Below are 27,705 nucleotides of genomic sequence, written 5' to 3'. Positions count from 1 at the left end.
CCTGAATATTCTGTTTTCCAAGTTGTCTCAATGAATTTATCACCCGTACTTCCTGTTTGATACTCATTTTGTCTTTAGCTTACTAGCACTTGTGTTTATATTTCATCCCAGATTGTAAACTTCCTGAGAAGTATCAAACTGAGATTTTCTAAAACTACTAGTGATGACCACTAATTTCTACTTCAAAAAATTTCTAGGCAGGTAATTCTGTCAAGTTTTGTAATGTGGACCTAGCGGTGTTCACCAAAATATTTGTATATTCTGCTATAGTGGTTCTAATGTTGCTCCTCAAAGAAAATGGGAAGTTTTCTTGATATTAGCCTGTTCTGAAATGGATGGCTGGGCAATGCTAAATACCAGTAAGTATCCAAAAGCACAAATTTTAATATATCTTCAAAAAGCCATAAAAATTCTTTTATCTTTTTGTTTAGTGCCAAATATAAAATCAATTCCTAGAACCTCCATGTTTCTCCCTATATACTTTCTTTGTTTTGGTCATGGTTTTCTATTTATATATTGATCTTTGTAATTATTTTTGTTAATAAATGAACTCATAACTTTTGGATAAAAAGAGTTTTCTTTAATCATCTTTAAGGTGTAGATAGGACCTCATAAATTAGAAAGAAGTGCTTGGAATGATTTATCTAAGGAGAAGGCCTATCAATCATTGGAATATGCTTATAAATCCTATTTCAAGAGAAAAAAAATTTCTGAAAATAGGATTCTTTGGCATCAAGAATGCGAGTAAGAGGTAGTTTAAGAATATAAGTGGAAATAATTATTTTTTAAGTTATTCACTATCAGAGAATAAAACAGATTAAAGTAAAGCATACCTTGCAAAATATATCAATTAAAGCAGGTATAGCATTCCTTAATTTCATAGTTGCCACGTGTTCAAATATTTTTAGTAATATTTTCAGAGCAGGCTGGATAAAACAAAAAATTTACTCATTTTAATGTCTTCTACCTTAAGTTTCTCAAATTCATTTATGCTGAAATATACAAATGTTCTCTAGGAAGTATACAATAAACACAGAGGTTTAACTGCTAAATTATACAAGTAAGAAATGTAACAGAGAAATCCACTTATAATATTAAAAAAAATATATTTTCAGTTTACTTACCAGCATTTTAACCATTATGCTGAGGTTCACTACCTGAAATACTTCTTTCAATAAACAATGTTTGAGTAAAGAATTTAGAAGGTCATTTAGCACTTGTAAATCAAAGTGTATACCCGGTGGAAATTTTCGGTAGTAATCCATAAATGTGTTTACTAAAAATAAAAACATGTTAAAGTCACTTGCTGATTTTAAGATATTTATCTTCCTTAAACGAGACTAATTTTCTATATTTAAAGGTTAAGCAGTATAAATTCATCTTCTTGAAAGGTATATTTCCATATCAGCAATATTTGATGGAAGTAAAGCAAAAGTTAACAATAACATTTGAAATCAACCAAAGACAGCAGGCACTAGACAGAGAGCTAACTCATGTGTTAACTACAAAAAAAAGGCCCAAGTTTCCTCATACAACATGGTCTCAATAGGCACTCTGAGGGAGCCATACTCTCAGGGGTTCTTCAGGCCCAACTTAGGGATGAGAAGCTGTATAATTTAGGGATGGTTGTAGGCTATTCTCACACACACCTCTTCTTATTTTAACCCCACCAACATGTTGATCCTAGGGATGTTTTTTATTCCAATCTATGACTGTGAACATTCTACTACAAAGTACACGGACTAATTTACTTTGAGAAAGTAGTTTTTTAATGTCAGTTCAATTCCTTAATATATTTTCTATGTAACACTTAAACCACTTCTAATTTTCCCCATTAATTTTAGTAAAATTATTTTAACTTTAAGGGATCAATCAGTGATTATTTTCCCCATTCCAAAATTCTGCAGGTCAAAATCTCTACACCTTATCTGAAATTGCCTTAATAAAAATTACTTTGGGTTTTATTTTGTGTAATTATTCCTGCTCAAAATACTTATTACTATCTGGATTACATGGTGCTGCTTGGGAATCAAGAGCTAGTGATAAAGTTCAATAGTATAATAAAAAAAATTAGAGACCCACAAAAAGATGGCAGAAGACTGGGGGAGCCTATTTCAACTGGTCCCCTGAACTGAGCTGGATCTCTACCAGACCATTCTGAACACCCACGAAATTAGCCTGAGTTGTAAGAAGATGTATCTGGCTTTCTTTCTTTTTTTTTTTTTTAAAGATTTTATTTATTTATTTGACAGAGATCACAAGCAGGCAGAGAAGCAGGTAGAGAGAGAGAGGAAGGGAAGCAGGCTCCCTGCTGAGCAGAGAGTCCAATGCGGGGCTCGATCCCAGGACACTGAGATCATGACCTGAGCTGAAGGCAGAAGCTTAACCCACTGAGCCACCCAGGTGCCCTTATATCTGGCTTTCTACAGAGTATCTCCAGGGGTTGGTCTCTAGGTATGAAGCAGGGAGCTGTGATTCTTTGGGCAGATATCTGAAGATAAAGAGAAGGGGGTGGGAGCCTCCAGGATCCTGCATCACTGGAGTGCAAAAGCACCCAGGCTCACAGACCAATAGCCATGGCGGAAAGTACCTTAAGGCAACCTCTCAGACAGAAACCTGGAGCTGTGGGGGCACACAGGCAAATTAGGGACGGCTTGCGATTTTGGAAGCACAAAGGGCAGAGACATACCCAGACCAGTAAGCAAGGGTTGGGAGTGCTGCTGTGGGGCGCACAACCCAGGACACTGCAGCATTTAGCAGCACAGACAGAAAAGGAGACTATGTGGCCAGGAGGGCTCCTTGAAGAGCAGACTGCAATCTTGCTCTTCTGAGACAGAGAGCACTTCTGCTCTCTCAGAAGAGACAAAGAAAACTGCCAGGGAAAGCCTCCAGAGAATAAAAGCCCCACAAAACAGTTTTCACCGAGCCCCTCCCTGCCACAGGGGACAGGGCAACTCTGCCCAAACAGGGTTTTCTGAGAAACAGCGCAGCAGGCCCCTTCCCCAGAAGACAGGGTGGAAGAACAAGAGGCCTACAACCCTAAGGTTTCTATAAAACAGGTATATCTTGCTTGTGTTGTGGTCAATAATTTGGACTCTGTAAATTCCCTCAACCACCTCTCAACAGAATGACTAGGAGGAGGAACCCCCAAAAAGGGAAAGATTCAGAGACTGTGGCCTCTGCCATAGAACTAATGGAAATGTATATAACCAAGATGTCAGAAATTGACTTCAGAATAGCAAATATAAAGATGATATCTAGGCTTAAGAAAAATATTAACGACAATGTAGAATCTCTAAGGGCAGAAATGAGATCCAATCAGGCTAAATGTAAAAATACAGTGAATGAAATGCAGTCTAAGCTGGATACTCTGACTGACAGGGTAAACGAGGCAGAAGAATCAACTAGTGAGATAGAGGATAAAATGACAGAAAAGAAGGATATCAAGGTGACATAGGAAAATCAAACTGAAATCCAAGGAATTAAACAGAGAGATTAGTGACTCAATGAAATGTTCCAGTATCAGAATTATTGTTAATCCTGAGGGGTGCAGATAGAGAGAGGTCTAGAAGATATATTTGAGCAAATCGTAGATGAAAATTGCCCTAATCTGGGGAAGGAAATAAACATTCATGTCCAAGAGGCAGAAAGGACCCCTGCAAAAAATCAATGAGAACAGACCAACGCCATGACATATAATAGCACAATTTGAAAATCTTAGATTCAAGGAAACAATCTTGAAAGCAGTAAGGAGGAAGAGCTTTCTTATGTACAGAGGAAGGAACATCAGAATAATGTCAGACCTGTGCACAGAGACCTGGTAAGCCAGAAAAGGCTGGCAAGACGTATTCAGGGTACCAAATGAGAAGAAAACACAGCCAAAGATACTTTATCCAGCAAGGCTATCATTCAGAATGGATGGAGAGACAAGGAGTTTCCAAGACCAGCAGAAACTGAAAGAATATGTGACCACAAGGCCAGCCCTGCAAGAAATATTAAGGGGGGCTTCTATAAAAGAAGGAAGAACCCAAAAGTGATATAGAACAGAAATTTACAGAGACACTCTGTAGAAACAAGTACTTCACAGGAACATGATTACAATAAAATCGTATCTTTCAATAATCACTCTCAAAATGAATGGCCTACAGGCTCCCATGAAAAGGCTCAGGGTTGCAGGTTGGATAAAAAGACATGATCCACCCATATGCTGTCTACAAGAGATGGATTTTTAACCTAAACATATATCCACACTCAAAGTGAAGGGATGGAGAATCATTTTTCATGCCAACGGACCTCAAAAGAAAACTGGAACAGCAATTCTCATATCAGACAAATTACATTTTAAGCTAAAGGCTGCAGTTAGAGATACAGAAGGACACTATACTGTGCTAAAAGAGTCTGTCCAACAAGAGAATCTAACAACTGTAAATATTTATGCCCCCAAGTTGTAGCAGACAACTACATATGCCAACTATTAACTAAAATAAAGAGAAATATTGATAATAATACAGTAATAGCAGGAGACCTCAACACTCCACTCTCAGCAATTGATCATCTAAGTCAAGAAATAAAATCTTTGGAGAGAGGGGCAAGATGGTGGAGGAGTAGGAGACCCTATTTCAACCGGTCCCCTGAAGTGAGCTTTATATCTACCAGAGCACTCTGAACACCCATGAAAACATCCTGAGATGTAAGATATACTCTTCTGGATCTCTACAGGAGCAGAGAATCATTAGTGGAGAGGTACAGAGGAGTTGGAAGTGCATAGACTGATATCAGAGGATACAAAGAAAGGAGAGGGCGTCATCAGAACCAACCCATGGAAAGTAATGCACCAATGAGAAAGTGCCCTGCATTTGGTGACCAGCATTAGCTTGGAGATCAGTGGCTGCGAGACGGAAAGGGATTAATAACAGCACTCAAAAAGAACTAAGGGACAATTGATGGGACTGGGCAGTAGCGGGCGTGGACCTAAGCCCACCATCCCAAGACAGCCACAGCCAGCACCCATCCACACATAGGAGAACCCGGCATGGGCTCCAGTTGGCAGTCCCTGGGTCTGCGACCACCACAGCTGCCTCCGCTGCTTCCACTACCATGGGAGCTGAGCGTACCCAACGTGGCCATGGGCTCCAGTCAGTGATCCCAGGAATGGCAGCCACCAGCACCAAGCTCACCCCGGCCAAATTAACTCTCAGTTTTGGTGGCACGGGGGTATAGAGACAAGCGGGTGCCTCGAGCGACCACTGAGATGGTGGCTGCGGTGTACACTACTGTGGGAGGTTGCAGTGTTCAACGGAGTTTGCAGAGGCAGGGTCGATGTGATCTGGACCATTCAGAGAGGAGCAGACTGTGGCTCCTCTCTGAGGCAGAGGTCTGGGTGCAGAGAGTTTCTTTGCTCTGATCCTTTGAAAAGGAACAAAAAATCGCCAAAGAACAAAGCCTCCAGAGAACAAAACCCTGAAAAACTGGCTTCCACCAAGCCCAGTCCCTTGGTAGCGTGCAGGGCAACAGACTCAAACAGGACTGACTGAGAAACAATGCAGCAGGCCCCGCCTCCAGAAGACAAGCAGAAAGAACAAGAGGACAATAACCATAGGGTGCCCATAAAACTGTAAAACCCCAACATCAGGGGAAAACAATATATTAAGCTCCTGGTATTGCACCACAGCCTGTATATTATATAGTTACAACTTTTTTTTCCTTTAAATTCATTCTCATAATTCTTGTTCTTATTTTTTTTTTACCTACCTACCATTTCAACTAGATGTTTAATACAACGTATTAGTAACTTTTTTTTTAAGATTTTATTTATTTATTTATTTGACAAAGAGAGATCACAAGTAGGCAAAGAGGCAGGCAGAGAGGAAGGCGGGGGGAGCGGAGCAGGCTCCCTACTGAGCAGAGAACCCAATGTGGGGCTCAATCCCAGGACCCTGAGATCATGACCTGAGCCGAAGGCAGAGGCTTAACCCACTGAGCCACCCAGGCGCTCCTACTTAGTAACGTTTAACTTGAACTTTTTCGAAACATATACTTTTTTAAAAAAAAATATATATATATATACATAGATATAAGCTTCAAGTTAGTCCCTTTTTCCTATTCAATACTACCCCTATATATATACACCAGTTTTAATTTCCCTGTATCTCTGGAAAGTTGAGTCCTTTAAAAAGGTATCAAGATACACCCAGGAAGAACTGAAATACCCTTCATCACCCACGTTGAGGGATTATAACCACATTCCTGTCTTATTCTTTTGTCAGTGTTTCTGTGTGTTTTTCCTTTTTTACTTTATGAATCTTATTCTTGGGGTTCATTTTGGCTGGGTTTTTCTTTTTCTTTTTCTTTTGTTGGTCTTTTTCTCTGTTCATTTTTGTTTTTGTACTTTATAAATCTTACTCTTGGGGCTCATTTAAGCTGTTTTTTTTTCCCCCCCTCTCTTTTTTCTTTCTTTTTGGTGGTGACTTCAATTACACCAAAACTTTCCAGGGTGCAACTTGCCGGGATCGTGGTTGATATTTTCAGCTACACATCCCCTCAACCACCTCTCATCAGAATGACTAGGAGAAGAAACATACAACAGAGGAAAAATTCAGACTGTGACCTCTGTCACAGAACTATTGGATATGGACATAAACAATATGTCAGAAATAGAATGCAGGCTAACAGTTATCCAGACAATGGCTAGGTTGGAGAAGACCATTAGTGGCAACCTAGAATCTCTAAGGGCGGAAGTGAGCACTGATCTGACAGAACTTAAAAATGCTATCAATGAGATCCAATCTAATCCAAATACTCTAACAGCTAGGGTAAATGAGACAGAAGATCAAATTAGTGATCTAAAAGACAAACTGACAGAGAGAAGGATCAGGAGGAGGCCTGGAACAAACAGCTTAGAAGCCATGAAAACAAAATTAGAGAAATAAATGATGCTATGAAAGGTTCTAATGTCAGAATTATTGGGATCCCTGAGGGGGGTGGAAAGAGAGAGAGGACTAGAAGATATAGTTGAACAAATCCTAGATGAGAACTGCCCTAATCTGCAGAATGGAACAAGTGGTCATGTCCTAGAGGCAGAGAGGACACCTCCCAAGATCAGTGAGGGTAAAAAGACCTCCATATGCGGAATTGTGAAATTCTCAACTCCTAAATTCAGACAAAATGTCTTAAGGGCAGCTAAGGGGAAGAGATTCCTTACGAAAGAGGGAGGAACATCAGAATAACATCAGACATCTCCACAGAAACCTGGCATGCCAGGAAGGGCTGACAAGACATGTTCAGGGCACTGAATGAGAAGAACATGCAGCCAAGAATACTTTACCTGGCAAGGCTTACGTTCAGAATGGATGGAGAGATAAAGAACTTCAAAGACCAGCAAAGATTAAAAGATTAAAGACCACCACGCCAGCACTACAAGAAATATTAAGGGGGGAGGTCTATAAAAGAAGAAAGAACCCAAGAGTGATATAGAACAGAAATTTACAGACAATCTATAGGAACAAGGACTTCACAAGCAACATGATGACAATAAAAAGTATCTTCCAATAATCACTCTCAATGTGAAAGGCCTAAATGCTCCCATAAAATGGCACAGGGTAGCAGACTGGCAAAAAAGACAGGACACATCCATATGCTGTCTACAAGAGATGAATTGTGAAACTAAAGATACATCCAGACTGAAAGTGAAGGGATGGAGAACCATCTTTCATGTCACCGGGACTCAAAAGAAAGGTGGGGTAGCAATTCTTATAAGAGACAAACTAGATTTTAAGCTAAAGACTTTAGTCAAGAGATACTGAAGGACACTACATCATGCTTAAAGGATCTATCCAACAAGAAGTTCTAACAATTACAAATATTTATGCCCCCAGCATGGGAACAACCAACTACAGAAGCCAACTGTTAATCAAAATAAAGAAACATATTGATAAGAATATGTTAATTATAGGGGATCTTAACACACCACTCTCAGCAACAGACAGATCATCTAAGCAGAAAATCAACAAAGAAACAAGAGCTTTGAATGACACATTGGACCGGATGGGCCTCACAGGTATAAACAGAACATTTCACTCTAAAATAACAGAAAATTAACTTTTCTCAAGGGCACATGGATCTTTCTCCAGAAGAGACCACATACTGAGTCACAAATCAGGGCTCAACTGATACCAAAAGACAAATTATTCCCTGCATATTCTCAGACCACATTGTTTTGAAACTGGAACTTAATCACAAGAAAAAGTTTGGAAGGAATTCAAACACTTGGAAGCTAAAGAGCATCCTGCTCAAGAATGTTCAGATCAACCAGGAACTCAAAGAAGCACTTAAGCAATTCATGGAAACATATGAGAATAAAGACACATCGGTCCAAAAACCTATGGGATATGGCAAAGGTGGTCCTAAGGGGGAAATACATAGCCATCCAAGCCTCACTCAAAAAAAAAAAAAAAAGAAAAATCCCAAAAACATAAACTCTCTTTACACCTTAAAGAACTGAAGAATCAACAAGTTAGGCCAACCCCATGACAAGCAGGGAAATAATCAAGACTAGAGCAGAGATCAATGAATTAGAAATGCGAGATACAGTAGAACACATCAACGAAACTAGAAGCTGATTCTTTGAAAGAAGTAATAAGATCAATAAACCACTGGCCAGACTTATTCAAAAGAAAAGAGAAAGGACCCAAATTAATAAAATTATGAATGAAAGGGGAGAGATCACGACTAACATCAAGGAAATAGAAACAATCATCAGAAATTATTATCAACAGCTATATGCCAATAAGATAAGCAACCTAAAAGAAATGGATTTATTCCTGGAAACCTATAAACTTCCAAGGCTGGAACAGGAAGAAACTGACAACCTGAATAGACCAATAACTAGTAACGAGATTGAAGCAGTGATCAAAAACCTCCCAAGAAACAAGAGTCCAAGACCTGATGGATTCCCTGGGGAATTCTACGAAACATTCAAAGAAGAAATACCTATTCTCCTGAAGCTGTTTCAAAAAATAGAAACAGAAGGAAAACTTTCAGACTCTTTCTATGAGGTCAGCATTACCTTGATCCCCAAACCAAGCAAAGACCTCATAAAAAGGAGAATTTCGGACCAATATCACTGATGAATATGGATGCTAAGATTCTCAACAAGATCCTAGCTATTAAGATCCAACAGTATAATAAAAAGATTATCCACCATGACCAGGTGGGATTTATCCCTGGGATGCAAGGGTTGATCAACATTCACAAATCAATCAGTTTGACAGAACACATTAATAAGAGAAGAGACAAGAACCACCTGGTCCTCTCAATTCATGCAGAAAAAGCATTTGAGAAAATACAGAATCCTTTCCTGATTAAAACTCTTTAGAGTATAAGGATAGAAGGAACATTCCTTCAACTTCATAAAATCCATCTATGAAAAACCCATAGCAAATATCATTTGCAATGAGGAAAAGCTGAGAGCCTTCCCATTGAGATCAGGACCATGACAAGGATACCTACTCTCACCACCATTGTCCAACATAGTACTAGAAGTCCTAGCAACAGCAATTAGACAACAAAAAGAAAGAAAAGGTATCCGAACTGGCAAAGAAGAAGTCAAACTCTCTCTCATTGCAGATGACATGATGCTTTATGTGGAAAACCCAAAAGACTCCAGCCCCAAATTATTAGAACTCATACAGCAATGCAGCAACATGGCAGGATACAAAATCAATGCACAGAAATCAGTGGCATTGGGGCACCTGGGTGGCTCAGTGGGTTAAAGCCACTGCCTTCGGCTCAGGTCATGATCCCAGGGTCCTGGGATCGAGCCCTACATTGGGCCCTCTGCTCAGCAGGGAGCCCGCTTCCACCTCTCTCTCTCTGCCTGCCTCTCTACTTGTAATCTCTGCCTGTCAAAAAAATAAATAAAATCTTAAAAAAATAATAATAAATTAGTGGCATTTCTGTACACTAACAATGTGACTAAGGAAAGAGAAATTAAGGAATTGACTCCACTTACAATAGCACCAAAAACCACAGATAACCCAGGAATAAACCTAACCAAAGAGGTAAAGGATCTATATTCTAGAAATTACAGAACACTTAAGAAACAAATTGAAGACACAAAAAGAAAAATATTTCAACCTCATGGATCAGAGAATAAACACTGGGAAAATGTCTATGCTGTCCAGAGCAATCTATATTTCCAACGCCATCCCAATCAAAATACTATCAGCAATTTTCAAAGTGCTGGAACAAACAATCCTAAAATTTGTATGGAACCAGAAAAGACCCCAAATCATCAAGGAAATGCTGAAAAAGAAAACCAAAGTTGGGGGCATCATGTTGCCTGATTTCAAGCTGTATTACAAAGCTGTGATCATCAAGACAGCATGGTACTTGCACAGAAACAGATACATAGACCAATGGAACAGAATAAAGAGCCCAGATATGGACACTCAACTCTATGGTCAACTAATCTTTGACAAGGCAGTAAAGAATATCCAATGGAGAAATAACAGTCTTTTTAATAAATGTTGCTGGGAAAATTGGACAGCTATGTATAGAAGAAAGAAACTGGACCATTCTCTTATACCATATACAAAGATAAACTCAAAATGGATGAAAAACCTCAAAGTGAGACAGGAATCCATTAAAATCTTAGAGGAAAATATAGGCAGTAACCTCTTCAACATTGGCCACAGCAAGTTCTTTCAAGATATGTCTCCAAAGGCAAAGGAAACAAAAGTGAAGATGAACTTCTGGGACTTCACCAAGATCAAGAGCTTCTGCACAGCAAAGGGAACAGTCAACAAAACAAAAAGGCAACCCACAGAATGGGAGAAGTTATTTACAAAAGACACTACAGATAAAGACCTGGTATCCAAGAGCTATAGAGCACATCTCAAACTTAACACCCAAAACACAATCCAGTAAAGAAATGGGCAGAAGATGTGAACAGACACTTCTCCAAAGAAGACATACAAATGGTTAACAGACACATGAAAAAATGTTCAACATCATTAGCCATCGGGGAAATACAAATCAAAACCACATTGAGATACCACCTTATACTAGTTAGAATGGCAAATGCTGACAAGACAGGAAAAAACAAATGTTGGAGAGGTTATGGAGAAAGGGGTACCCTCTCACACTTTTGGTGAGAATGCAAGTTGGTATAGTCACTTTGGGAAACCATGTGGAGGTTCTTCAAACAGTTAAAAATAGAGCTACCCGATGGCCCAGCAATTACACTATTGGGTATTTACCTCAAAGATACAGATGTAGTGAAAAGAAGGAGCACATGCCTATGCCAATGTTCATAGCAGCAATGTTCACAGCAGCCAATCTGTGGAAGGAGCCAAGATGCCCTTCAACAGACGAATGGATAAAGAAGATGTGGTCCATATATACAATGGAATATTACACAACCATCAGAAAGGATGAGTACCCAACATTTGGATCAACATGGATGGAACCGGAGGAGATGATGCTAAGTGAAATAAGTCAAACAGAGAAAGACAATTATCATATGGTTTCACCCATATGTGGAACATAAGGAATAGCATGGAGCACATTAGGAAAAGGAAGGGGAAAAGGAAGTGGGGGATGAATGAGAGTGAGAGATGAACCATGAGAGATGGCTCCAGGAAACGAACTGAGGGTTTTAGAGGGAAGGTGGGTGGGGGAATGTGTTAGCCAGGTGGTGGGTTTTAAGGAGGGCACGTTATTGCATGGAGCACTGGGTGTTATATGCAAACAATGAATCTTGAACACTACATGAAAAACTAATGATGTACTGTATGGTGATTAACATAATATAATTTTTTTAATTTTTTTTAAATCTAAGAAAAAAGAAAAATTAATGTTGAAGTTATAATTACCTTATACAACTTTAATAATACAAAATAATAACATTAAGTTTTTATTGTAAAGCTCCTTTATGTACTATAATTGTTTTTCCTGGGTACATACAAATGAATTCTTCCGGCTATTCACTTTGTAGTATCTACATAGTTGCCATCTTAGCAGGTAACATGAGAAATTCAGTATCTGCTACTACAACTGATTAAACTGGAACTGCATATTTTTAAAGAAAGAAAGCATAGTTGGAAAAAAATTGTTAGTGGTTAAGTAGTCCATGGTAATTGACATGAAGCACTGCTTCTTTTGTCACAAAATACTTTTAAAATTTAAAATATTAATATAGCTTCTCCTTTAAAATGATCTCCTTTGGTTAAACTGTTTGGAGAAAAAGGTTTGACTATTTTCACAGCTTTTGACATGAACTGCTACATTGCTTTTTTGCCCCCACAAGTTTCATTGTGATACAATATACATAATAAAAAATTTACCATCTTCATTATTTTTAGGTGTATGTTCAGTGGTATTAAATATATTCAAAATGTTCATCCATTTCCATAATTCCTTTCAACTTATAAAACTGAAACTCTATACCCTTTAAACAATAATTCTCCCTTCCCCCCTCCTCCCAGCTCCCAGTAACCACCATTCTACTTTCTGTCTCTGTGATTTTGACTACTCTAAGTACCTCACATAAGTAGAATCATACAGTATTTGGCTTTTTGTGACTGACTGACTTCACTTAACATAATGACCTCAAGGTTCATCCATATTGTAACATATGTTAGACTTTTTCTTTTTTTACGTTGAATAATATTATACTGTATGTATATACCAAATTTTCCTAATCCATTCATGTCACTGAACATTTGGGATCTTCAGATTTTAGCTATTATAAATAATGCTGCTATGAACATGTGTATACACATATCTTTCAAGACCCTGATGCCAATTCTTTTGTGTATATACCTAGAAGAACTGCTGGATCATACAGTAATTCTATTTTTAATTTTTTGAAGAACTGCCATACTGTTTTCCACAGTGTATGTAACATTTCACATTTCCACCAACAGTGCACAAAGGTTCAAATTTCTCTGTATCCTAATGCATTTTTTTTGTTTTGATAGTAACCATCCTAATGGGTTAGGTGGTATCACACTGTAGTTTTATGTGCCTTTCCCTAATGATTAGTGATGTTGAGCATCTTTTTTATGAGTTTGTTGGCCATTTGTACATCTTGCAAAAAAAAGGTCTACTCAAGTATTTTGCCCATTTTTGCATCAGGTTGGTTTTCTTGCTGTTCAGCTTTAGGAGTTCTCTATATATTTTGGATATTAATCCATGGTTAGATATATGATTTGCAAATATTTCTTCCATTCTGGGGGCTGAAGTTTTACTCTTTTGATACTATCTCTTAATGGACAAAATTTTTAAATTTTCATGAAGTCCAATTTGTCTTTGTCTTTTGTTGTGTTTTTACTGTCACATCTGAGAAGTTCCTGCCAAACCAGTGTTGTAAATCTTTTTCTTTTTTTTTTTTAAGATTTTATTTATTTATTTGACAGACAGAGATCACAAGCAGGCAGAAGCAGGCAGAGAGAGAGAGGAAGGGAAGCAGGCTCCCCGCTGAGCAGAGAGCCCGATGCGGGGCTTGATCCCAGGACCCTGGGATCATGACCTGAGCCAAAGGCAGAGGCTTAACCCACTGAGCCACCCAGGCACCCCCAGTGTTGTAAATCTTTTGTTCTTATTACTTCCAAGGCTTTTCTTGTTTTAGGTCTTATATTAAAGTTACATTAAACTCTTTTTTGATCCATTCTGAATTAATTTTTGTATGTAGTATTAGGTAAGGATAGTATTAGGTAAAGGTTCTTTAGCATATGGATATCCAGTATTCTCACCATCACTTGTTGAAAGAACTATCCTTTCCCCATTGGATGGTCTTGGTACCATTGTCTAAAATCATTTGATCACATATAAGAGGGTTTTGTTTTGGGCTCTTTATTCTATTCTATTGGTTTGTATGTCTGTCTGTACGTCAGTACTGTGGTTTCTTATTACTGTAGCTTTATAGGTAGTTTTCAAGTCAGGAAATATGATTCCTCCAGGTTATTCTTTTTTCAGCAATGCTCTGTAGATTTCATCACACATGATTTTCAGCTCCTTGGTTAATTCCTAAATAGTTTATTATTTTTTATGCTATTGTAAACTGAAATGTTTCTGTTATTTCTTTCACTCATTAGCCTATCTCCCACCTACCTGTATTTTACCAACCCTCAGTATGTTCTCTATTGTTAAGAGTCTTTTGTGGTTTGCTACCTTCTTTTTCTTTTCTCTTCCCCTATTTTCATCTGTTTTCTTAAATTCCACATATGAGTGAAATCATATGGTATTTGTGTTTCTCTGACTTATTTTGCTTAGCATATACACTCTAGCTCCATTCATGCTGTTGCAAATGGCAGGATTTCATTCTTTTGATGGCTGCATAATATTCTATTATATATATGTATGTGCATACACACACACATACACACACACCCCACATCCTCTTTATCTATTCATCAGTCAATGGATATTTGGGTTCTTTCCATATTTTGGCTATTGTTGATAATGTGCAAACAGAGATAATTTTACTTCTTCTTTTCCAAAATGGATGTATTTTATTGCCTTGCCTTGCCTAATCACTCTGGCTAGAACTTCCAGTTCTCTATTGAACAGAAGTGATGAAAATGGGTATCCTTGCTTTTGTTCATGATCTTAAAAGTTTTCAGTCGTTCACCATGAAGTATGATGTCTACAGCAGGTTTTTCATATACAGGTTTCCGTCACTCTCTGGAAGCTTGCTTTATGCCATTTCACTTTTTTAAAGACCTATGTTAGTATAGGCCTACCTTGTTTTATTGCACTTCATTTTATTGCACAGTGCAGATACTGAATTTTTTACAAATTAAAGGTTTGCAGGAACCCTACATCAAGTAAGCCTAGTGGTACCATTTTCCCAACAGCATTTGCTCATTTCATGTCTCTGTGTCATATCTGGTAATTCTTCAAATATTTCGAACTTTTTCATTCACTGATCTGTAATCATTGTGATCAGTGATTGGGACTTGCTGAGGGCTTGGATGATGGCTAAAAATTTTTAAAATTAAGTTTAACTAAGGTATATACATTTTTTTTTATTATTGCACACTTAACAGACTACAGTACAGTATAAATAAATATAACTTTTTAAATTTCAATTTTGTTAGTTAACATACAGTCAAATATTGGTTTCTGGAGTAGAATTCAGTGATTCATCATTTACATACAACACCCAGTGCTCATCACAACAAATACCCTCTTTAAGAGACATCACCCATCCAGCCCTTCCCCAACCCTCCTCCCTCCATCAACCCTGTTTGCTTTCTATCATTAAGAGTCACTTGTTTCCCTCTTTTTTTTCTCTTTTCCCCCTTCCCATATGTTCATGTGTTCTCTTTCTTAAATTCCACATATGAATGAGATCATACGGTATTTGTCTTTCTCTGGCTGACTTATTTCACTTAGCATAATACACTCTAGCTCCATCCACATCACTGCAAATGGCAAGATTTAATTCTTTTGATGGCTGAATAATATTCCATTGTATATATATATATACCGTATCTTTTTTTAATCCATTCATCAGTTAATGGACATTTGGGCTCTCTTCACAGTTTGGCTTTTGTTGATAATGCTGCTATAAACATCGAGGTGCATGAACCCCTTCAAATCTATATTTTTGTTTCTTTTGGATAAATACCTAGTAGTACAATTGCTAGGTCATAGGGTAGTTCTATTTTTAACTTTTTGAGGAACATCCAGAATGTTCTTCAGAGCAGCTGCACCAGTTTGGATTTCCACCAACAGTTCAAGAGGGTTCCCCTTTTTCTGCATCCTTACCACCTGTTGTTTTTGTTTGTTAATTTTAGCCATTCTGACAGGTTTGAGGTGGTATCTCATCATAGTTTTGATTTGTATTTCCCTGATGATGAATGATAAATATAACTTTTATACGCACTAGGAAGCAAAAAATTTCACTTGATTCATCCTTGTGCTGTATTTATTTTACTGCAATGGTCTAGGCTGGAACTCACAGTATCTGAGGTAGAACTGTACCTATTTTCACCTACTGAAAGAAATCTGAAGAGGATCTTCACTTTTACAAAATGGTAACTGTTTCTCCACTTTATGCCATTTGGTTTATTAAAGTTTTCATAGGAGTACTCTACTTTCAGACAGCGGGAAAAACTCATATGGCTTTTATTATTGGAGTTTCCCTATATTCCTAATTTTTTTCAGTGTTCTTATCATGAAAGAATGTTGAATTTTATCAAATGCTTTTTCTGCATCAATTGACATGACCATGTGTTTTTTTCTTTCATTCTGATAATGTGGTGTATTAATCTGATTGATTTTTATATGTTGTACTATCCTTGCAAGTCCAAGAATAAATCTCACTTAGTTATGATGTATAGTCCTCTCAATGTGCTGCTGACTTTGGTTTGCTAGTATTTTGTTGAGGATTTCTGTATCAATGTTCTTAAGGGATACTCATCTGTAGTTTTCTTTTCTTGTAGTGTTTATGCCTGGCTTTGGTATCAAAGCAGTGACTAACTCAACCTCATAGAATGAGTAATCAAGTGTTCCTTCCTCTTCAACTTTTTGGGAAAGATTGAGAATATCTGGTATTCTTTTTTAAATGTTTGACAGAACTGACAAATGAAGCCATTGGGTGCAGGGCTTTTGTCAGAGACTTTTGATTACTGATTTAATCTCCTTACTAGTTACAGTTCTATTCAGATTTTCTATTCATCATTTAGTCTTAGCAGGTTTTATGTTTTTAGGAATTCATCCATTTCATTTGCTTTTGTGTACAATTATTCCATTGTATTCATAGTATTCTCTTATAATTGTTTTTATTTCTATAGAATTGTGTTAATGTCTGACTTTCATTTTTTATTTTAGTAATGTGAATATTCCTTTTTTCTTAGTTTATGTAGCTAAAGGTTGTTCATCTTGTTGGGTCTCTTTTAAGAACTAGCTTTTAGGGGCGCCTGGGTGGCTCAGTGGGTTAAGCCGCTGCCTTTGGCTGGGGTCATGATCTCAGGGTCCTGGGATCGAGTCCCGCATCGGGCTCTCTGCTTGGCAGGGAGCCTGGTTCTCTCTCTCTCTCTCTCTCTGCCTGTGATCTGTCGAATAAATAAATAAAATCTTTAAAAAAAAAAAAAGAACTAGCTTTTAGTTTCATTTTCTCACTGTTTTTCAACTCTCTATTCCATTTATCTCTGCTCTAATTTTTATCATTTCCTTCCTTCTGCTAGCTTTGAGTTTTAGTTTATTTTTCTTTCTTTAAAGTTATAAAGTTCAGTTATTGATTTGAGATCTTTCTTATTTTTTAATGTAAGCCTTTAGACCTACAAAATTCCCTCTTAACACCACTTTCACTGAATCCCATAAATTTTGATATGTTGTGTTTCATTCTCCTTTGCCTGTAAGTTTTTTTCTAATTTATCTTGTGATTTCTTCTTTGAGTCACACATTCAACTTAGAGTTTTGTGAATTTTTCAGTTTTCTTCTGTTACTGATGTCTAATTTTATTCGATTGTGGTCAGAGAAGATACTTTGTGCAATATCATTTTTTTTTTTAAAGTAGGTTCCACATCCAGCATGGAACCCAGTGCAGGGCTGTAACTCATGAACCTGAATCAAAAACTGAGCTGAGATCAATAGCTGAAGGCTTAAGTAACTGAGCCACCTAGGTGCCTCTACAATATCTATCTTTTAAAACCTGTTGAGAATTAATTTGTGGCCTAAGATATTGTCTATCCTGGAAAATGTCGCATGTATTCATGAAAATAATGTGTACACTATTGTTATTGGGTAGAATACTGTGTATATGTCTGTTTAGTTGGTATATTGTGTTAAGTATTCTATTTTTTATCTTGTTCTATACATTACTGTGAATTGGATACTTAAGTCTCCAGCTGTTATTGGAAAACTAGGTCTCTCTTCAATTCTGTCAGCTTTTGCTTTATGTATTTTCATGGCCTGTCATTAAGTGTGCAAATGTTTGTTTGTAACTATTATATCTTATTATTATATTGAAACTTATATTCCTATATAATGTCCTTTCTCTCTTTTAACCTCTTTTGATCTAAAGTCTATTTTGTCTGATACTAGTATAGCTATGGCCCTGCTCTCTTTTGGTTAATATTTGTATAGGACATCTTTTCCCATTCTTTTACTTTCAATCTATTTGTGTCTTTGGCTCTAAGGTGAATATCTTATAAACAGCATACAGTTGGACCATGTGTTTTTATTTACTCTGCTAACCTGTCCTTTAATTGGAAAGTTTAACTCATTTACTTTAAAAGTAATTACTGATAAGGAAGGACTTACTTCTGTCATTTTGCTATTTGTTTTCTATTTGCATACTTGTAGCTTTTTTGTTCCTTATATCCTGCATTACCGTTGTCTTTTTTTTGTATTTAGCTGATTTTTTTTTCAGTAAACATTTAAATTCCTTTTTCATGTTTTTGTGTATATTCTATAGCTGTTTTCTTTGTGATTGCCATGGGGATTACATTTAACATCCTAAAGTCATAACACTCTAATATGAACTTATACCAACTTAACTTCAATAACATACAAAAACTCTTTTTTGCACTCCATCCCTACCCTTTTAAGTTGTTGTCACAAAATTACATTTTTATATACTGTGTCTCCCAAAATATTAATAGTTTTTTTAATGCATAAATTTCTTATATAGAAAAGAAGATTTGGAGTTACTAAATCTGCAATAATACTAGCTTTTACACTAATAACAACATTTTTCTTTAAATGTATTCGTACCCTTAATCATGTAGAAAACAAAATGGCAGATACAAACTATTGTAACAGTAATACTAGCTTTTACAACTGCCCATGTATTTACCTTTATTGAAATCCTTTTTTTCCCACATGACCTTGAGTTACTGTTTTGTGCTCTTTCATTTCACAATGCAGGACTCCCTTGATCTTTTCATGCAGAGCAGGTCTAGGAGAAATGAACTCTCTCAGCTTTCGTTTATCTGAAAATGTCTTAATTTCCCTCTTATTTTTGAAGGGCAGTTTTGAGGAATATAGGGTTTCTGGTTGACAGAAATTTCCAGTTTCTAATGAGAAATTTGCTATAATTTATTGAAGAACACTTGGATATGATGATTTGCTTCTCTCCTGCTGCTTTCAAGATTCTTTGTGTTTGTCTTTTGAAACTTTGATTATAATGTGTCTTGGTGTGTGTCTCTTTGAGTTCATCCTACCTGGAGTTTGCTGAGATTCTGGACATTTAAATTCATGATTTTCATCAAATTTGGTAAGTTTTCAGCCATTATTTGTTCACATACTCTTTCTGCCCCTTTCTCTTTCTCTTCTTCTTCTGGGATTCCCACAATGTGTATGTTGCTCCATTTAAGAGAGTCCCACAAGTCCCCTAGATTGTGTTCACTTTTCTTCAATCTTTCTTCTTTCTGTTCCTTGAACTTGATAATTTCTGCCTTTGAATCCCCATAGTGAATTTTTCACTTCAGTTATTGGAATTTTTCAGCTCCATATTTTTGTAAGTTTTTTTAAAGTTTTCTCTCCTTATTGATATCCCCATTTTGTTCATACATCTTTTCCATTAGTTCCTCTATATTTTTGTTAGTACCTTAGATATCTTTAAGACAGTTGTTTTGAGGTTATGGTCTCAACTATCTGCCATTCGATCTTTACAGGGATAGTTTCTTTTGATTTATTTTTTCCTTTGAGTATTTTTCCTATTTCTCTGTATACCTTGTGACTTCTTGTTGAAAAGTGCGCATTTGAATCTAATAATGTGGTAATTACAGAGCTCAGATTCTCTCCCTTCCCCAGGGTTTGCTGTTTTGTTTTGTTTTGTTTTTAAGATTTTATTTTTTTATTTGACAGAGAGAGATCACAAGTAGGCAGAGAGGCAGTCAGGCAGAGAGGGAGAAGCAGGCTCCCTGCTGAGCAGAGAGCCCAATGAGATGCAGGGCTTGATCCCAGGACCCTGAGATCATGACCTGAGCTGAAGGCAGAGGCTTAACCCACTGAGCCACCCAGGCACCCCTGTTTTTGTTTTTGTTACTGCTTTTATCATATAAAAGATAAGTATATAGTATGTTCTGTGGGGAGGACTAGCCTGAAGTGTAAATTTAAGGTCTTCTCACATCTTTTGTGAGTCTTTCCCATACAGTCACTTTTTAGTTTTCCCCATATATGCGTGCAGATGTTTCTGAATATCCTAGGCTCCCAAAAGGGGAAAAAGAGAAAAATGAAAGGGAGGGTTAAAAAAAAAAAAAAAGTTCTAGCCCTTTAAATCCTCTGGAAGTCACATTAGCAGAAAGGAGAGGGTCTTAAAACAATGGGAAAAAGTTGAACAGTAGAGGCACCTGGGTGGCTCTGTGGGTTGGGCCTCTGCCTTCAGCTCAGGCCATGATCTCAGGGTCCTGGGATCGAGCCCCGCATCGGGTTCTCTGCTCGGCGGAGAGTCTGTTTCCCCCTCTCTCTCTGCCTGCCTCTCTGCCTACTTGTGATATCTCTCTCTCTGTGTGTCAAATAAATAAATAAAATCTCTTAAAAAAAAAAAGTTCAACAGTAATAGCTGCCCATCTCTTTGCACCTCTGCGATCAGAAGTAGCAATCAACAATCTGCTATTTCCTATGACTAAGACTTGAGAGATAAATAGGTCTTTGCTATAGGGTAGGAGGATGGAAGAAAGGCATCCCAGATAGAGAGCAGAAACAGTGGCTCTGATATTATAACAGAGTCTGGCCTGTTTAGGGAATTGCAAGAACTCAGTATGGATGGTACATTTGCCTCTAAGGGTTAAGTGTTAAAAGTGAAGGATAAAGAAGTAGGGAAGATCCAATTTCTGAAACATCCCATCAGAAAGATTTTAAGCCAATTAACAATATTACTTTTCTGTCTTAATACCTTTACATAAAATTTCTACATTATGCAAATATTAGTATGTAAGAGAACTATACTGTAAGGTGGATTCTAATTTTTTAGTAACCAAAATGCCCCATTTATTTTTAATCCTTCTAAGACCATCAGAGCCACTCTAAGGCATTCAGTTTTCATATTTATAAGTATTAAATTTACTTTCAAACTGTAAGATACAACAGCACATTGTCTGAAACACTCACATTCATGAATTTATAGTAATCATTCCATTGTCTCATACCTGCACGTTGTAGCAAACACAGTTCGTTGATACTTATATATTTCTTAAACACATCCATACAAACCTACAAGTAATAAAAAACAAAACATTACCTTTTTATATTTCATTTAAAAAGATGCAAATTTCCATCCTATCTTTGTTTATTCTATATTTTTTAAGTGAACTTAAAGCAATGGTATAAAAAGTTGAAATTAGGTTAACTCACAGATTTGAAATGCATATTGAATTCACAACAGAAACCTTATTTTAGAGATGCTCTGACAAAGAAATAATCAAGGAAATAAACAAGATTAGCAAGCAACTGGAGAAGGGAGGAAATCCTTGAATGTTCAAAATTTTAAAAACCTTATTTAGATCATTTTAAAAAATAACCATTTACTGGTCCAAGGATAAATACACTTACCAATGGATTAGACAGAGAGCCTACAAATAGACCCAATCATATATAATCAGCTGATTTATATGACATGGTGACCCTGCAGTACAGTGGGGGAAAGAGTGGTCTTTTTTTAGTAAATGTTATTGGGTCACTTAGGGATCCACATGGGAAAAAAATATTTATCTTTACCTTTTTCTTCACATTATAAACAAAAATCAATACCCAGTGGCTTAGTGTTCTAAATGCAAAGATAAAACAATAGATTTTTTAAAGAAAAAACATAAGATCTTGGCAAAGATTTCTTCAACAGGATACAAAAAGTTAATATTAAAAAACTGACAAAATTGATTAAATTTTAATAAAAATTAAGAAATTAACTACATAAAAATTACATAAAAATTAAGAAATTAAAAGGGGAACTTATACACTAGTAAAAGTTACCTGCTATACACATACCCAACAAAGAACTTAGAATATATAAAGAATTCTTAAGATAAATAAGAAAAAGACAATCCCATAGTATATAGGTAAAAATATTTAGGTATTTCCCAAAAGAGGGTATCCAAATATCCAACAATGATTTTGAAAGCTGCTTAGCTTCATCAGTCATCATCAAGGAAGGCATCACTCCCCACCCACCAGAATGGCTAAAATTAAAAGGCTGGTAAATACCAAGAACTGGTAAGGCTATGAAGCAACCAGAACTCTCAGGCATTGCTGATGAGAGTATAATTTGGCAGACCACTTCGGAAATCTGTTTGGCAGTGCAGACTAAATTTGAACATATGCAGATCCTATGACCCAGCAATTCCAGCTTTAAGTATAACCCATCAGAAAATGTACATATATTCACCAAAAGACATGCAGAAGAACATTGATAGCATCGCTACTGCAATTACCATATTTAGAAACCACCCAAATGAATCAAAAGTAATATTTATCAATAAAATTTGATGTACTCACACAATGGAATATTTAATATTACACAGCAATGAGAAAGAAATGTTTAAAATTAAGTAAAAAACACAGATCCAGAAACTAAAGAATACAGACTGTATGACTTCATTTATATAAAGCAAAAAATCAGGCAAAGCTCATTTATGCTACTAGGAGTCAAAGAAAATCTGAATTAAAACATATGACTGAGAAAGGAGGGGCATGATGGCAGAGAAGTAGGAGACCCTGTTTCAACCAGTCCCCTAAAGTGAGCTAAATATCTACCAGAACACTCTGAACACCCATGAAATCAGCCCGAGACGTAGGATTATACACTGCTGGATCTCTATGGGGGCAGAAGACACCAATGGACAGGTAAAGCAGAGTGGGAACTCTTGGATGGATAGCGGAGGATAAGCAGAAGAGGCAGGGAGCCACCAGAAGCAACACATTGGAAAGTGATACCCCAATATGAAAGTGCCCTGTGGTTGGGGACCAGCATCAACTTGGAGTCTGGTTAAAAGCACTTAAAAAGAGCAAAAGATCTTAAGGGGTAACTGATGGAATCCGGCAGTCATGGGCACAGGCCTAAACCCTTGGACCGAGGACTGCCACCGCTGGCAACCACCCTTGCAGGAGAGAGTGCCGCAGAGCCTCCAGTTCCTGGTCCCTGCACCACCCAGCTGTGTGCTGCTTGCACCACCTCTCGGCAGGGTGCATTCCCACCCTCGATGAGGCAGTCTGGTGGGCACTCTCTAGAACCACAGCCTTTTACGCTCTGTGTGACTGCATGACCAGGGTCTGACCACACAGTCCCCACTTGTGCCTGAGAGACCTTGATGTGGACGCTAGCCAGTGGTCTCTAGAACCAGCCAAGGGTCTGGACACTCCCAGCTTGCACCTGAAGGAACTCAGCATGATCTCTGGCAGCATGGGCCCGGTCGCCTGACAGCAGTCCTGGCAAAGGCAGCCACCAAAAGCAGGCTCCCTGGACCAAATTCGCTCCCGGATTTAGTGGCACAGGGGTGCAGAGACAAACAGGCACTTCAAGTGACCCCTGAGACAGTGGCTGGGGACAAGCACTGCTTGTGGGACCTTGCGCTTCAGCTTGCAGAATTTGCAGAGGGGGAGTCTGTGTGTTCTGGACCACCCAGAGGGGAGCAGACGCAGGCTTCCCTCTGACGCAGAGGTCTGAGTGGAGTTTCCTTAACACTAAACCTACAAAAAGCCACAAAGAGCAGCCAAAAACAAACAAACAAACAAACAAAACCTCCAGAGAACAAAAGCCTGAAAAACTGGTTTCCAGAGCCCAGGCCCTTTATAGGCAGCAGGACAATTCAACCCAAGCAAGACTGACTGAAAGAAAACAACACAGGAGGCCCCTACCCCAAAAGGCAAGCCAAAAGAACAAGAGGACAACCACCACAGGGTCCCCATAAAACTGTAAAACCCCAACATCAGGAGAAAACAATATATTAAGCTCCTGGTATTGCCCTAAAACCTGTATATTTCATAGATACAGGTTTTTTTGTTTGTTTTTAATTCATTCTCACGATTCTTGTTCTTTTAATCTCTTTACCCTACCTACCATTACAACTAGAGGTTCAACAAAACATACTCCATACTTACTTTTAACTTTAACTTTTTCATACATATACCTGCGTTTTTTCTTTTTTTTTTTTAAATACATATAGATATAAGCTTCAAGGTAATCCTTTTTCCCTATTCAATACTACCCCATATATAAACCAGTTTTAATCTCCCTTTATCTCTGGAAAGTTGAGTCCTTTAACAAAGATAACAAGATAAACCCAGGAAGAACCAAAATAACCTTCCTCTCCCACTGCGAGGATTTATAACCACCCGTCCGTCTTTTTCTTCTGTCAGTTTCTCTGTGTATTTGTTTTTGTTCTGGCATTATATAAACCTTATTATTGGGGTTCATTTTGACTGGGTTCTTTTTTTTTCCTTCTTTCTTGTCATTTACTTTTGTCATACTTTTTGTCTGTTTTTGTTTATATACCTTATAAATCTTACTTTTTGGCCTCATTCTGGCTGCGTTTTCTCTTTTTTTCTTTTCTTTCTCTCTCTCACTTTCTCTCTTCCCTTTTTTCTTTTTTCATTCTATTTGGGGGTGACTCCAATTGCTCCGAAGCATTCCAGGGTGCACCATGCCTGGATCGTGGTTGATATATTCAGCTATAAAACCCCTTAACCACCTCTCACCAAAATGACTAGGAGGAGGAACATCCAACAGAGGAAAAATTCAGAGACTATGTCCTCTCCATCAGAACTATTGGATATAGAAATAAACAGTGTATCAGAAAGGGAATTCAGGGTAACAATTATCCAGGCAATAGCTAGGTTGGAGAAAACCATTAGTGACAACACAGAATCTCTAAAGGCAGTGAGAGCCATCAGGGCAGAAGTTAAAATGCTATCAAGGAGATCCAATTTAAACTAAATACTCTAACAGCTAGGGTAACAGAGGCAAAAGAAAGAATTAGTGATCTAGAGGACAAAATGATAGAGAAAAATGATCAGGAGGAGGCATGGAACAAACAGCTTAGAAGACATGAAAACAGAATTAGGGAAATAAATGATGCCATGAAACATCCCAACATCAGAATCACTGGAATCACTGAGGGGGTGGAAAAAGACAGAATAGAAGATATAGTTGAACAAATTCTGGATGAAAATTTTCCCAGTCTGAGGAACAGAACAAGGGTTCCTGTCCTAGAGACAGAAAGGACACATGCCAATATCAACGAATCTAGAAAGACCTAAAAGGCACATAATTGTGAAACTGACAAATCATAATTTTAGACAAGTGCTTCTGAGGGCATCTAGGGGGAAGAGTTTCCTTATATACAGAGGAAGGTCCACTAGAATAACGTCAGACCTGTCCACAGAAACCCAGCAAGCCAGAAAGGGCTGGCAAGATATATTCAGGGCACTAAATGAGAAGAACATGCAGCCAAGAATACTTTAGCCAGCAAGGTTGACAATCAAAATGGATGGAGAGATAAAAATCTTCCAAGACCTGCAAGGTTTAAAAGAGTATGTGACCACCAAGCTGGCACTACAAGAAATATTAAGGGGTGTTCCATAAAAGAAGAAGGAACCCAAGAGTGACAGAGAACAGAAATTTAGAGACAATGTACAGAAACAAGGACTTCACAGGCAACATGATGTCAATAAAAACTTATCTTTCAATAATTACTCCCAATGTGAACGGCCTAAATGCTCCCATAAAATGGCACAGGGTTGCAGATTGGATAAAACAACAGGTCCCATCCATATGCTGTCTACAAGAGACCCATTTGGAACCTAAAGATACAACCAGACTGAAAGTGAAGGGATGGAAAACCATCTTTCATGCCAACGGGCCTCAAAAGAAATCTGGGGTAGCAATTCTCATATCAGATAAATTACATATTTTTATAAAGATTTTATTTATTTATCAGAGAGAGAGAGAGAGAGAGAGATCACAAGTAGGCAGAGAGGCAGGCAGAGAGAGGAGAGAAGCAGACTCCCCACTGAGCAGAGTGCCCAATGTGGAGCTCGAGCCCACAACCCTGAGATTAGGACCTGAGCAGAAAGCAGAGGCTTAACCCACTGAGCCACCTAGGCACCCCAGATAATTAGATTTTAAACTAAAGTCTTCAGGCAGAGATATAGAAGTACATTACATCATTCTTAAAGGGTTTATCCCCAAAGAAGATCTAACAATTTTAAATATTTATGGAAGCAGCCAACTACATGAGCCAACTGTTAATCAAAATAAACAGCCATATTGATATGAATACATTAATAGTAGGGGATCTTAACACACCACTCTCAGTAATAGACATATCATCCAAGCAGAAAATCAATAAAGAAATAAAAGCTTTTAATGACACATTGGACCAGATGGACCTCATAGATACATACAGAACATTCGATCCTAAAACAGCAGAATACTCATTCTTCTTGAGCACACAGGGAGCTTTCTCCAGAATAGACCACATACTGGGTCACAAATCAGGCTCAACCAATACCAAAATATTGAGATTATTCCCTGCATATTCTCAGACCACAATGCTTTGAAACTGGAACTTAATCACAAGAAAAAGTTTGTAAGGAATTCAAACACTTAGAAGCTAAAGACCACCCTGCTTAAGAATGTTTGGATCAACCAGGAACTCAAGGAAGAACTGAAACAATTCATGGAAACCAATAAGAATGAAGACACTTCGGTCCAAAACTTATGGGATACAGCAAAGGAGGTACTAAGGGAGAAATACATAGCCATCCAAGCCTCCCTCAAAAAAATTGAAAAAGCCAGAATACACCAGCTGTCTCTATACGTTAAAGAACTGGAGAATCAACAACAAATTAAGCCAACCCCACACACAAGAGGGAAACAATCAGGATTAGAGCAGAGATCAATGAGATAGAAACTAGAGACACAGTAGAACACATCAATGAAACCAGAAGCTGGTTTTTTAAAAGAATCAATAAAATTGATAAACCACTGGCCAAACTAATCCAAAAGAAAGGAGAGAGGACCCAAATTAATAAAATTATGAATGAAAGGGGAGAGATCATGACTAACACCAAGGAAATAGAAACAATCATCAGAAATTATTACCAACAGTTACATGTCAATAAATTAAGCAATCTAGAAGAAATGGATGTATTCCTGGAAACCTATAAACTTCCAAAACTGAATCAGGAAGAAACTAACAACCTGAATAGACCAATATTGAGTAACAAGGTTGAAGCAGTGATCAAAAACCTCACAAAAAACAAGGCCCAGGACCTGATGGATTCCCTGGAGAATTCTACCAAACATTCAAAGAAGAAATAATACGTATTCTCCTGAAGCTGTTTCAAAAAATTGAAAAAGAAGGAAAACTTCCAGACTCTTTCTACGAAGCCATCATTACCCTGACCCCCAAACCAGACAAAGACCCCATCAAAAAGGAGAATTTCAGACCAATATCCCTGGTGAATATGGATGCCAAGATTCTCAACAAGATCCTAGCTAACAGGATCCAACAACACAATAAAAAGATTATCCACCATGTACAGGTGGGATTTATTCCTGTGTTGCAAGGGTGGTTCAACATTTGAATATCAATCAAAGTAACAGAACAAATCAATAAAAGAGAGAAGAACGTTCATATGGTCCTCTCAATTGATACAGAAAAAGCATTTGACAAGATAAAGCATCTGTTCCTGATTAAAATGCTTCAAAGTATAGGGATAGAGGAAACATTCCTCAAATTCATAAAATCTATC

The 27,705-nt window shown here is 37.5% G+C and overlaps 1 protein-coding gene across 1 annotated transcript in view; it reads right to left on the bottom strand.

Moving 5' to 3' along the window:
• The window catches only part of TOPAZ1 (testis and ovary specific PAZ domain containing 1), a 114,910-nt gene that overhangs the window by 41,207 nt on the left and 45,998 nt on the right, over window positions 1–27,705 (bottom strand). The window contains 4 exon segments of the mRNA XM_032860914.1: window positions 834–926; window positions 1,125–1,276; window positions 21,105–21,168; window positions 23,586–23,637. Coding sequence (XP_032716805.1) covers window positions 834–926; window positions 1,125–1,276; window positions 21,105–21,168; window positions 23,586–23,637 — 361 coding nt within the window.

The sequence above is a fragment of the Lontra canadensis genome, unplaced genomic scaffold (genome assembly GCF_010015895.1).
Source record: "Lontra canadensis isolate GAN:19392208 unplaced genomic scaffold, GSC_riverotter_1.0 scaffold20, whole genome shotgun sequence".
Taxonomy (NCBI): domain Eukaryota; kingdom Metazoa; phylum Chordata; class Mammalia; order Carnivora; family Mustelidae; genus Lontra; species Lontra canadensis.
The sequence above is the reverse complement of the archived record's forward strand: the minus strand, read 5'-3'. Positions and strand labels throughout refer to the sequence as shown.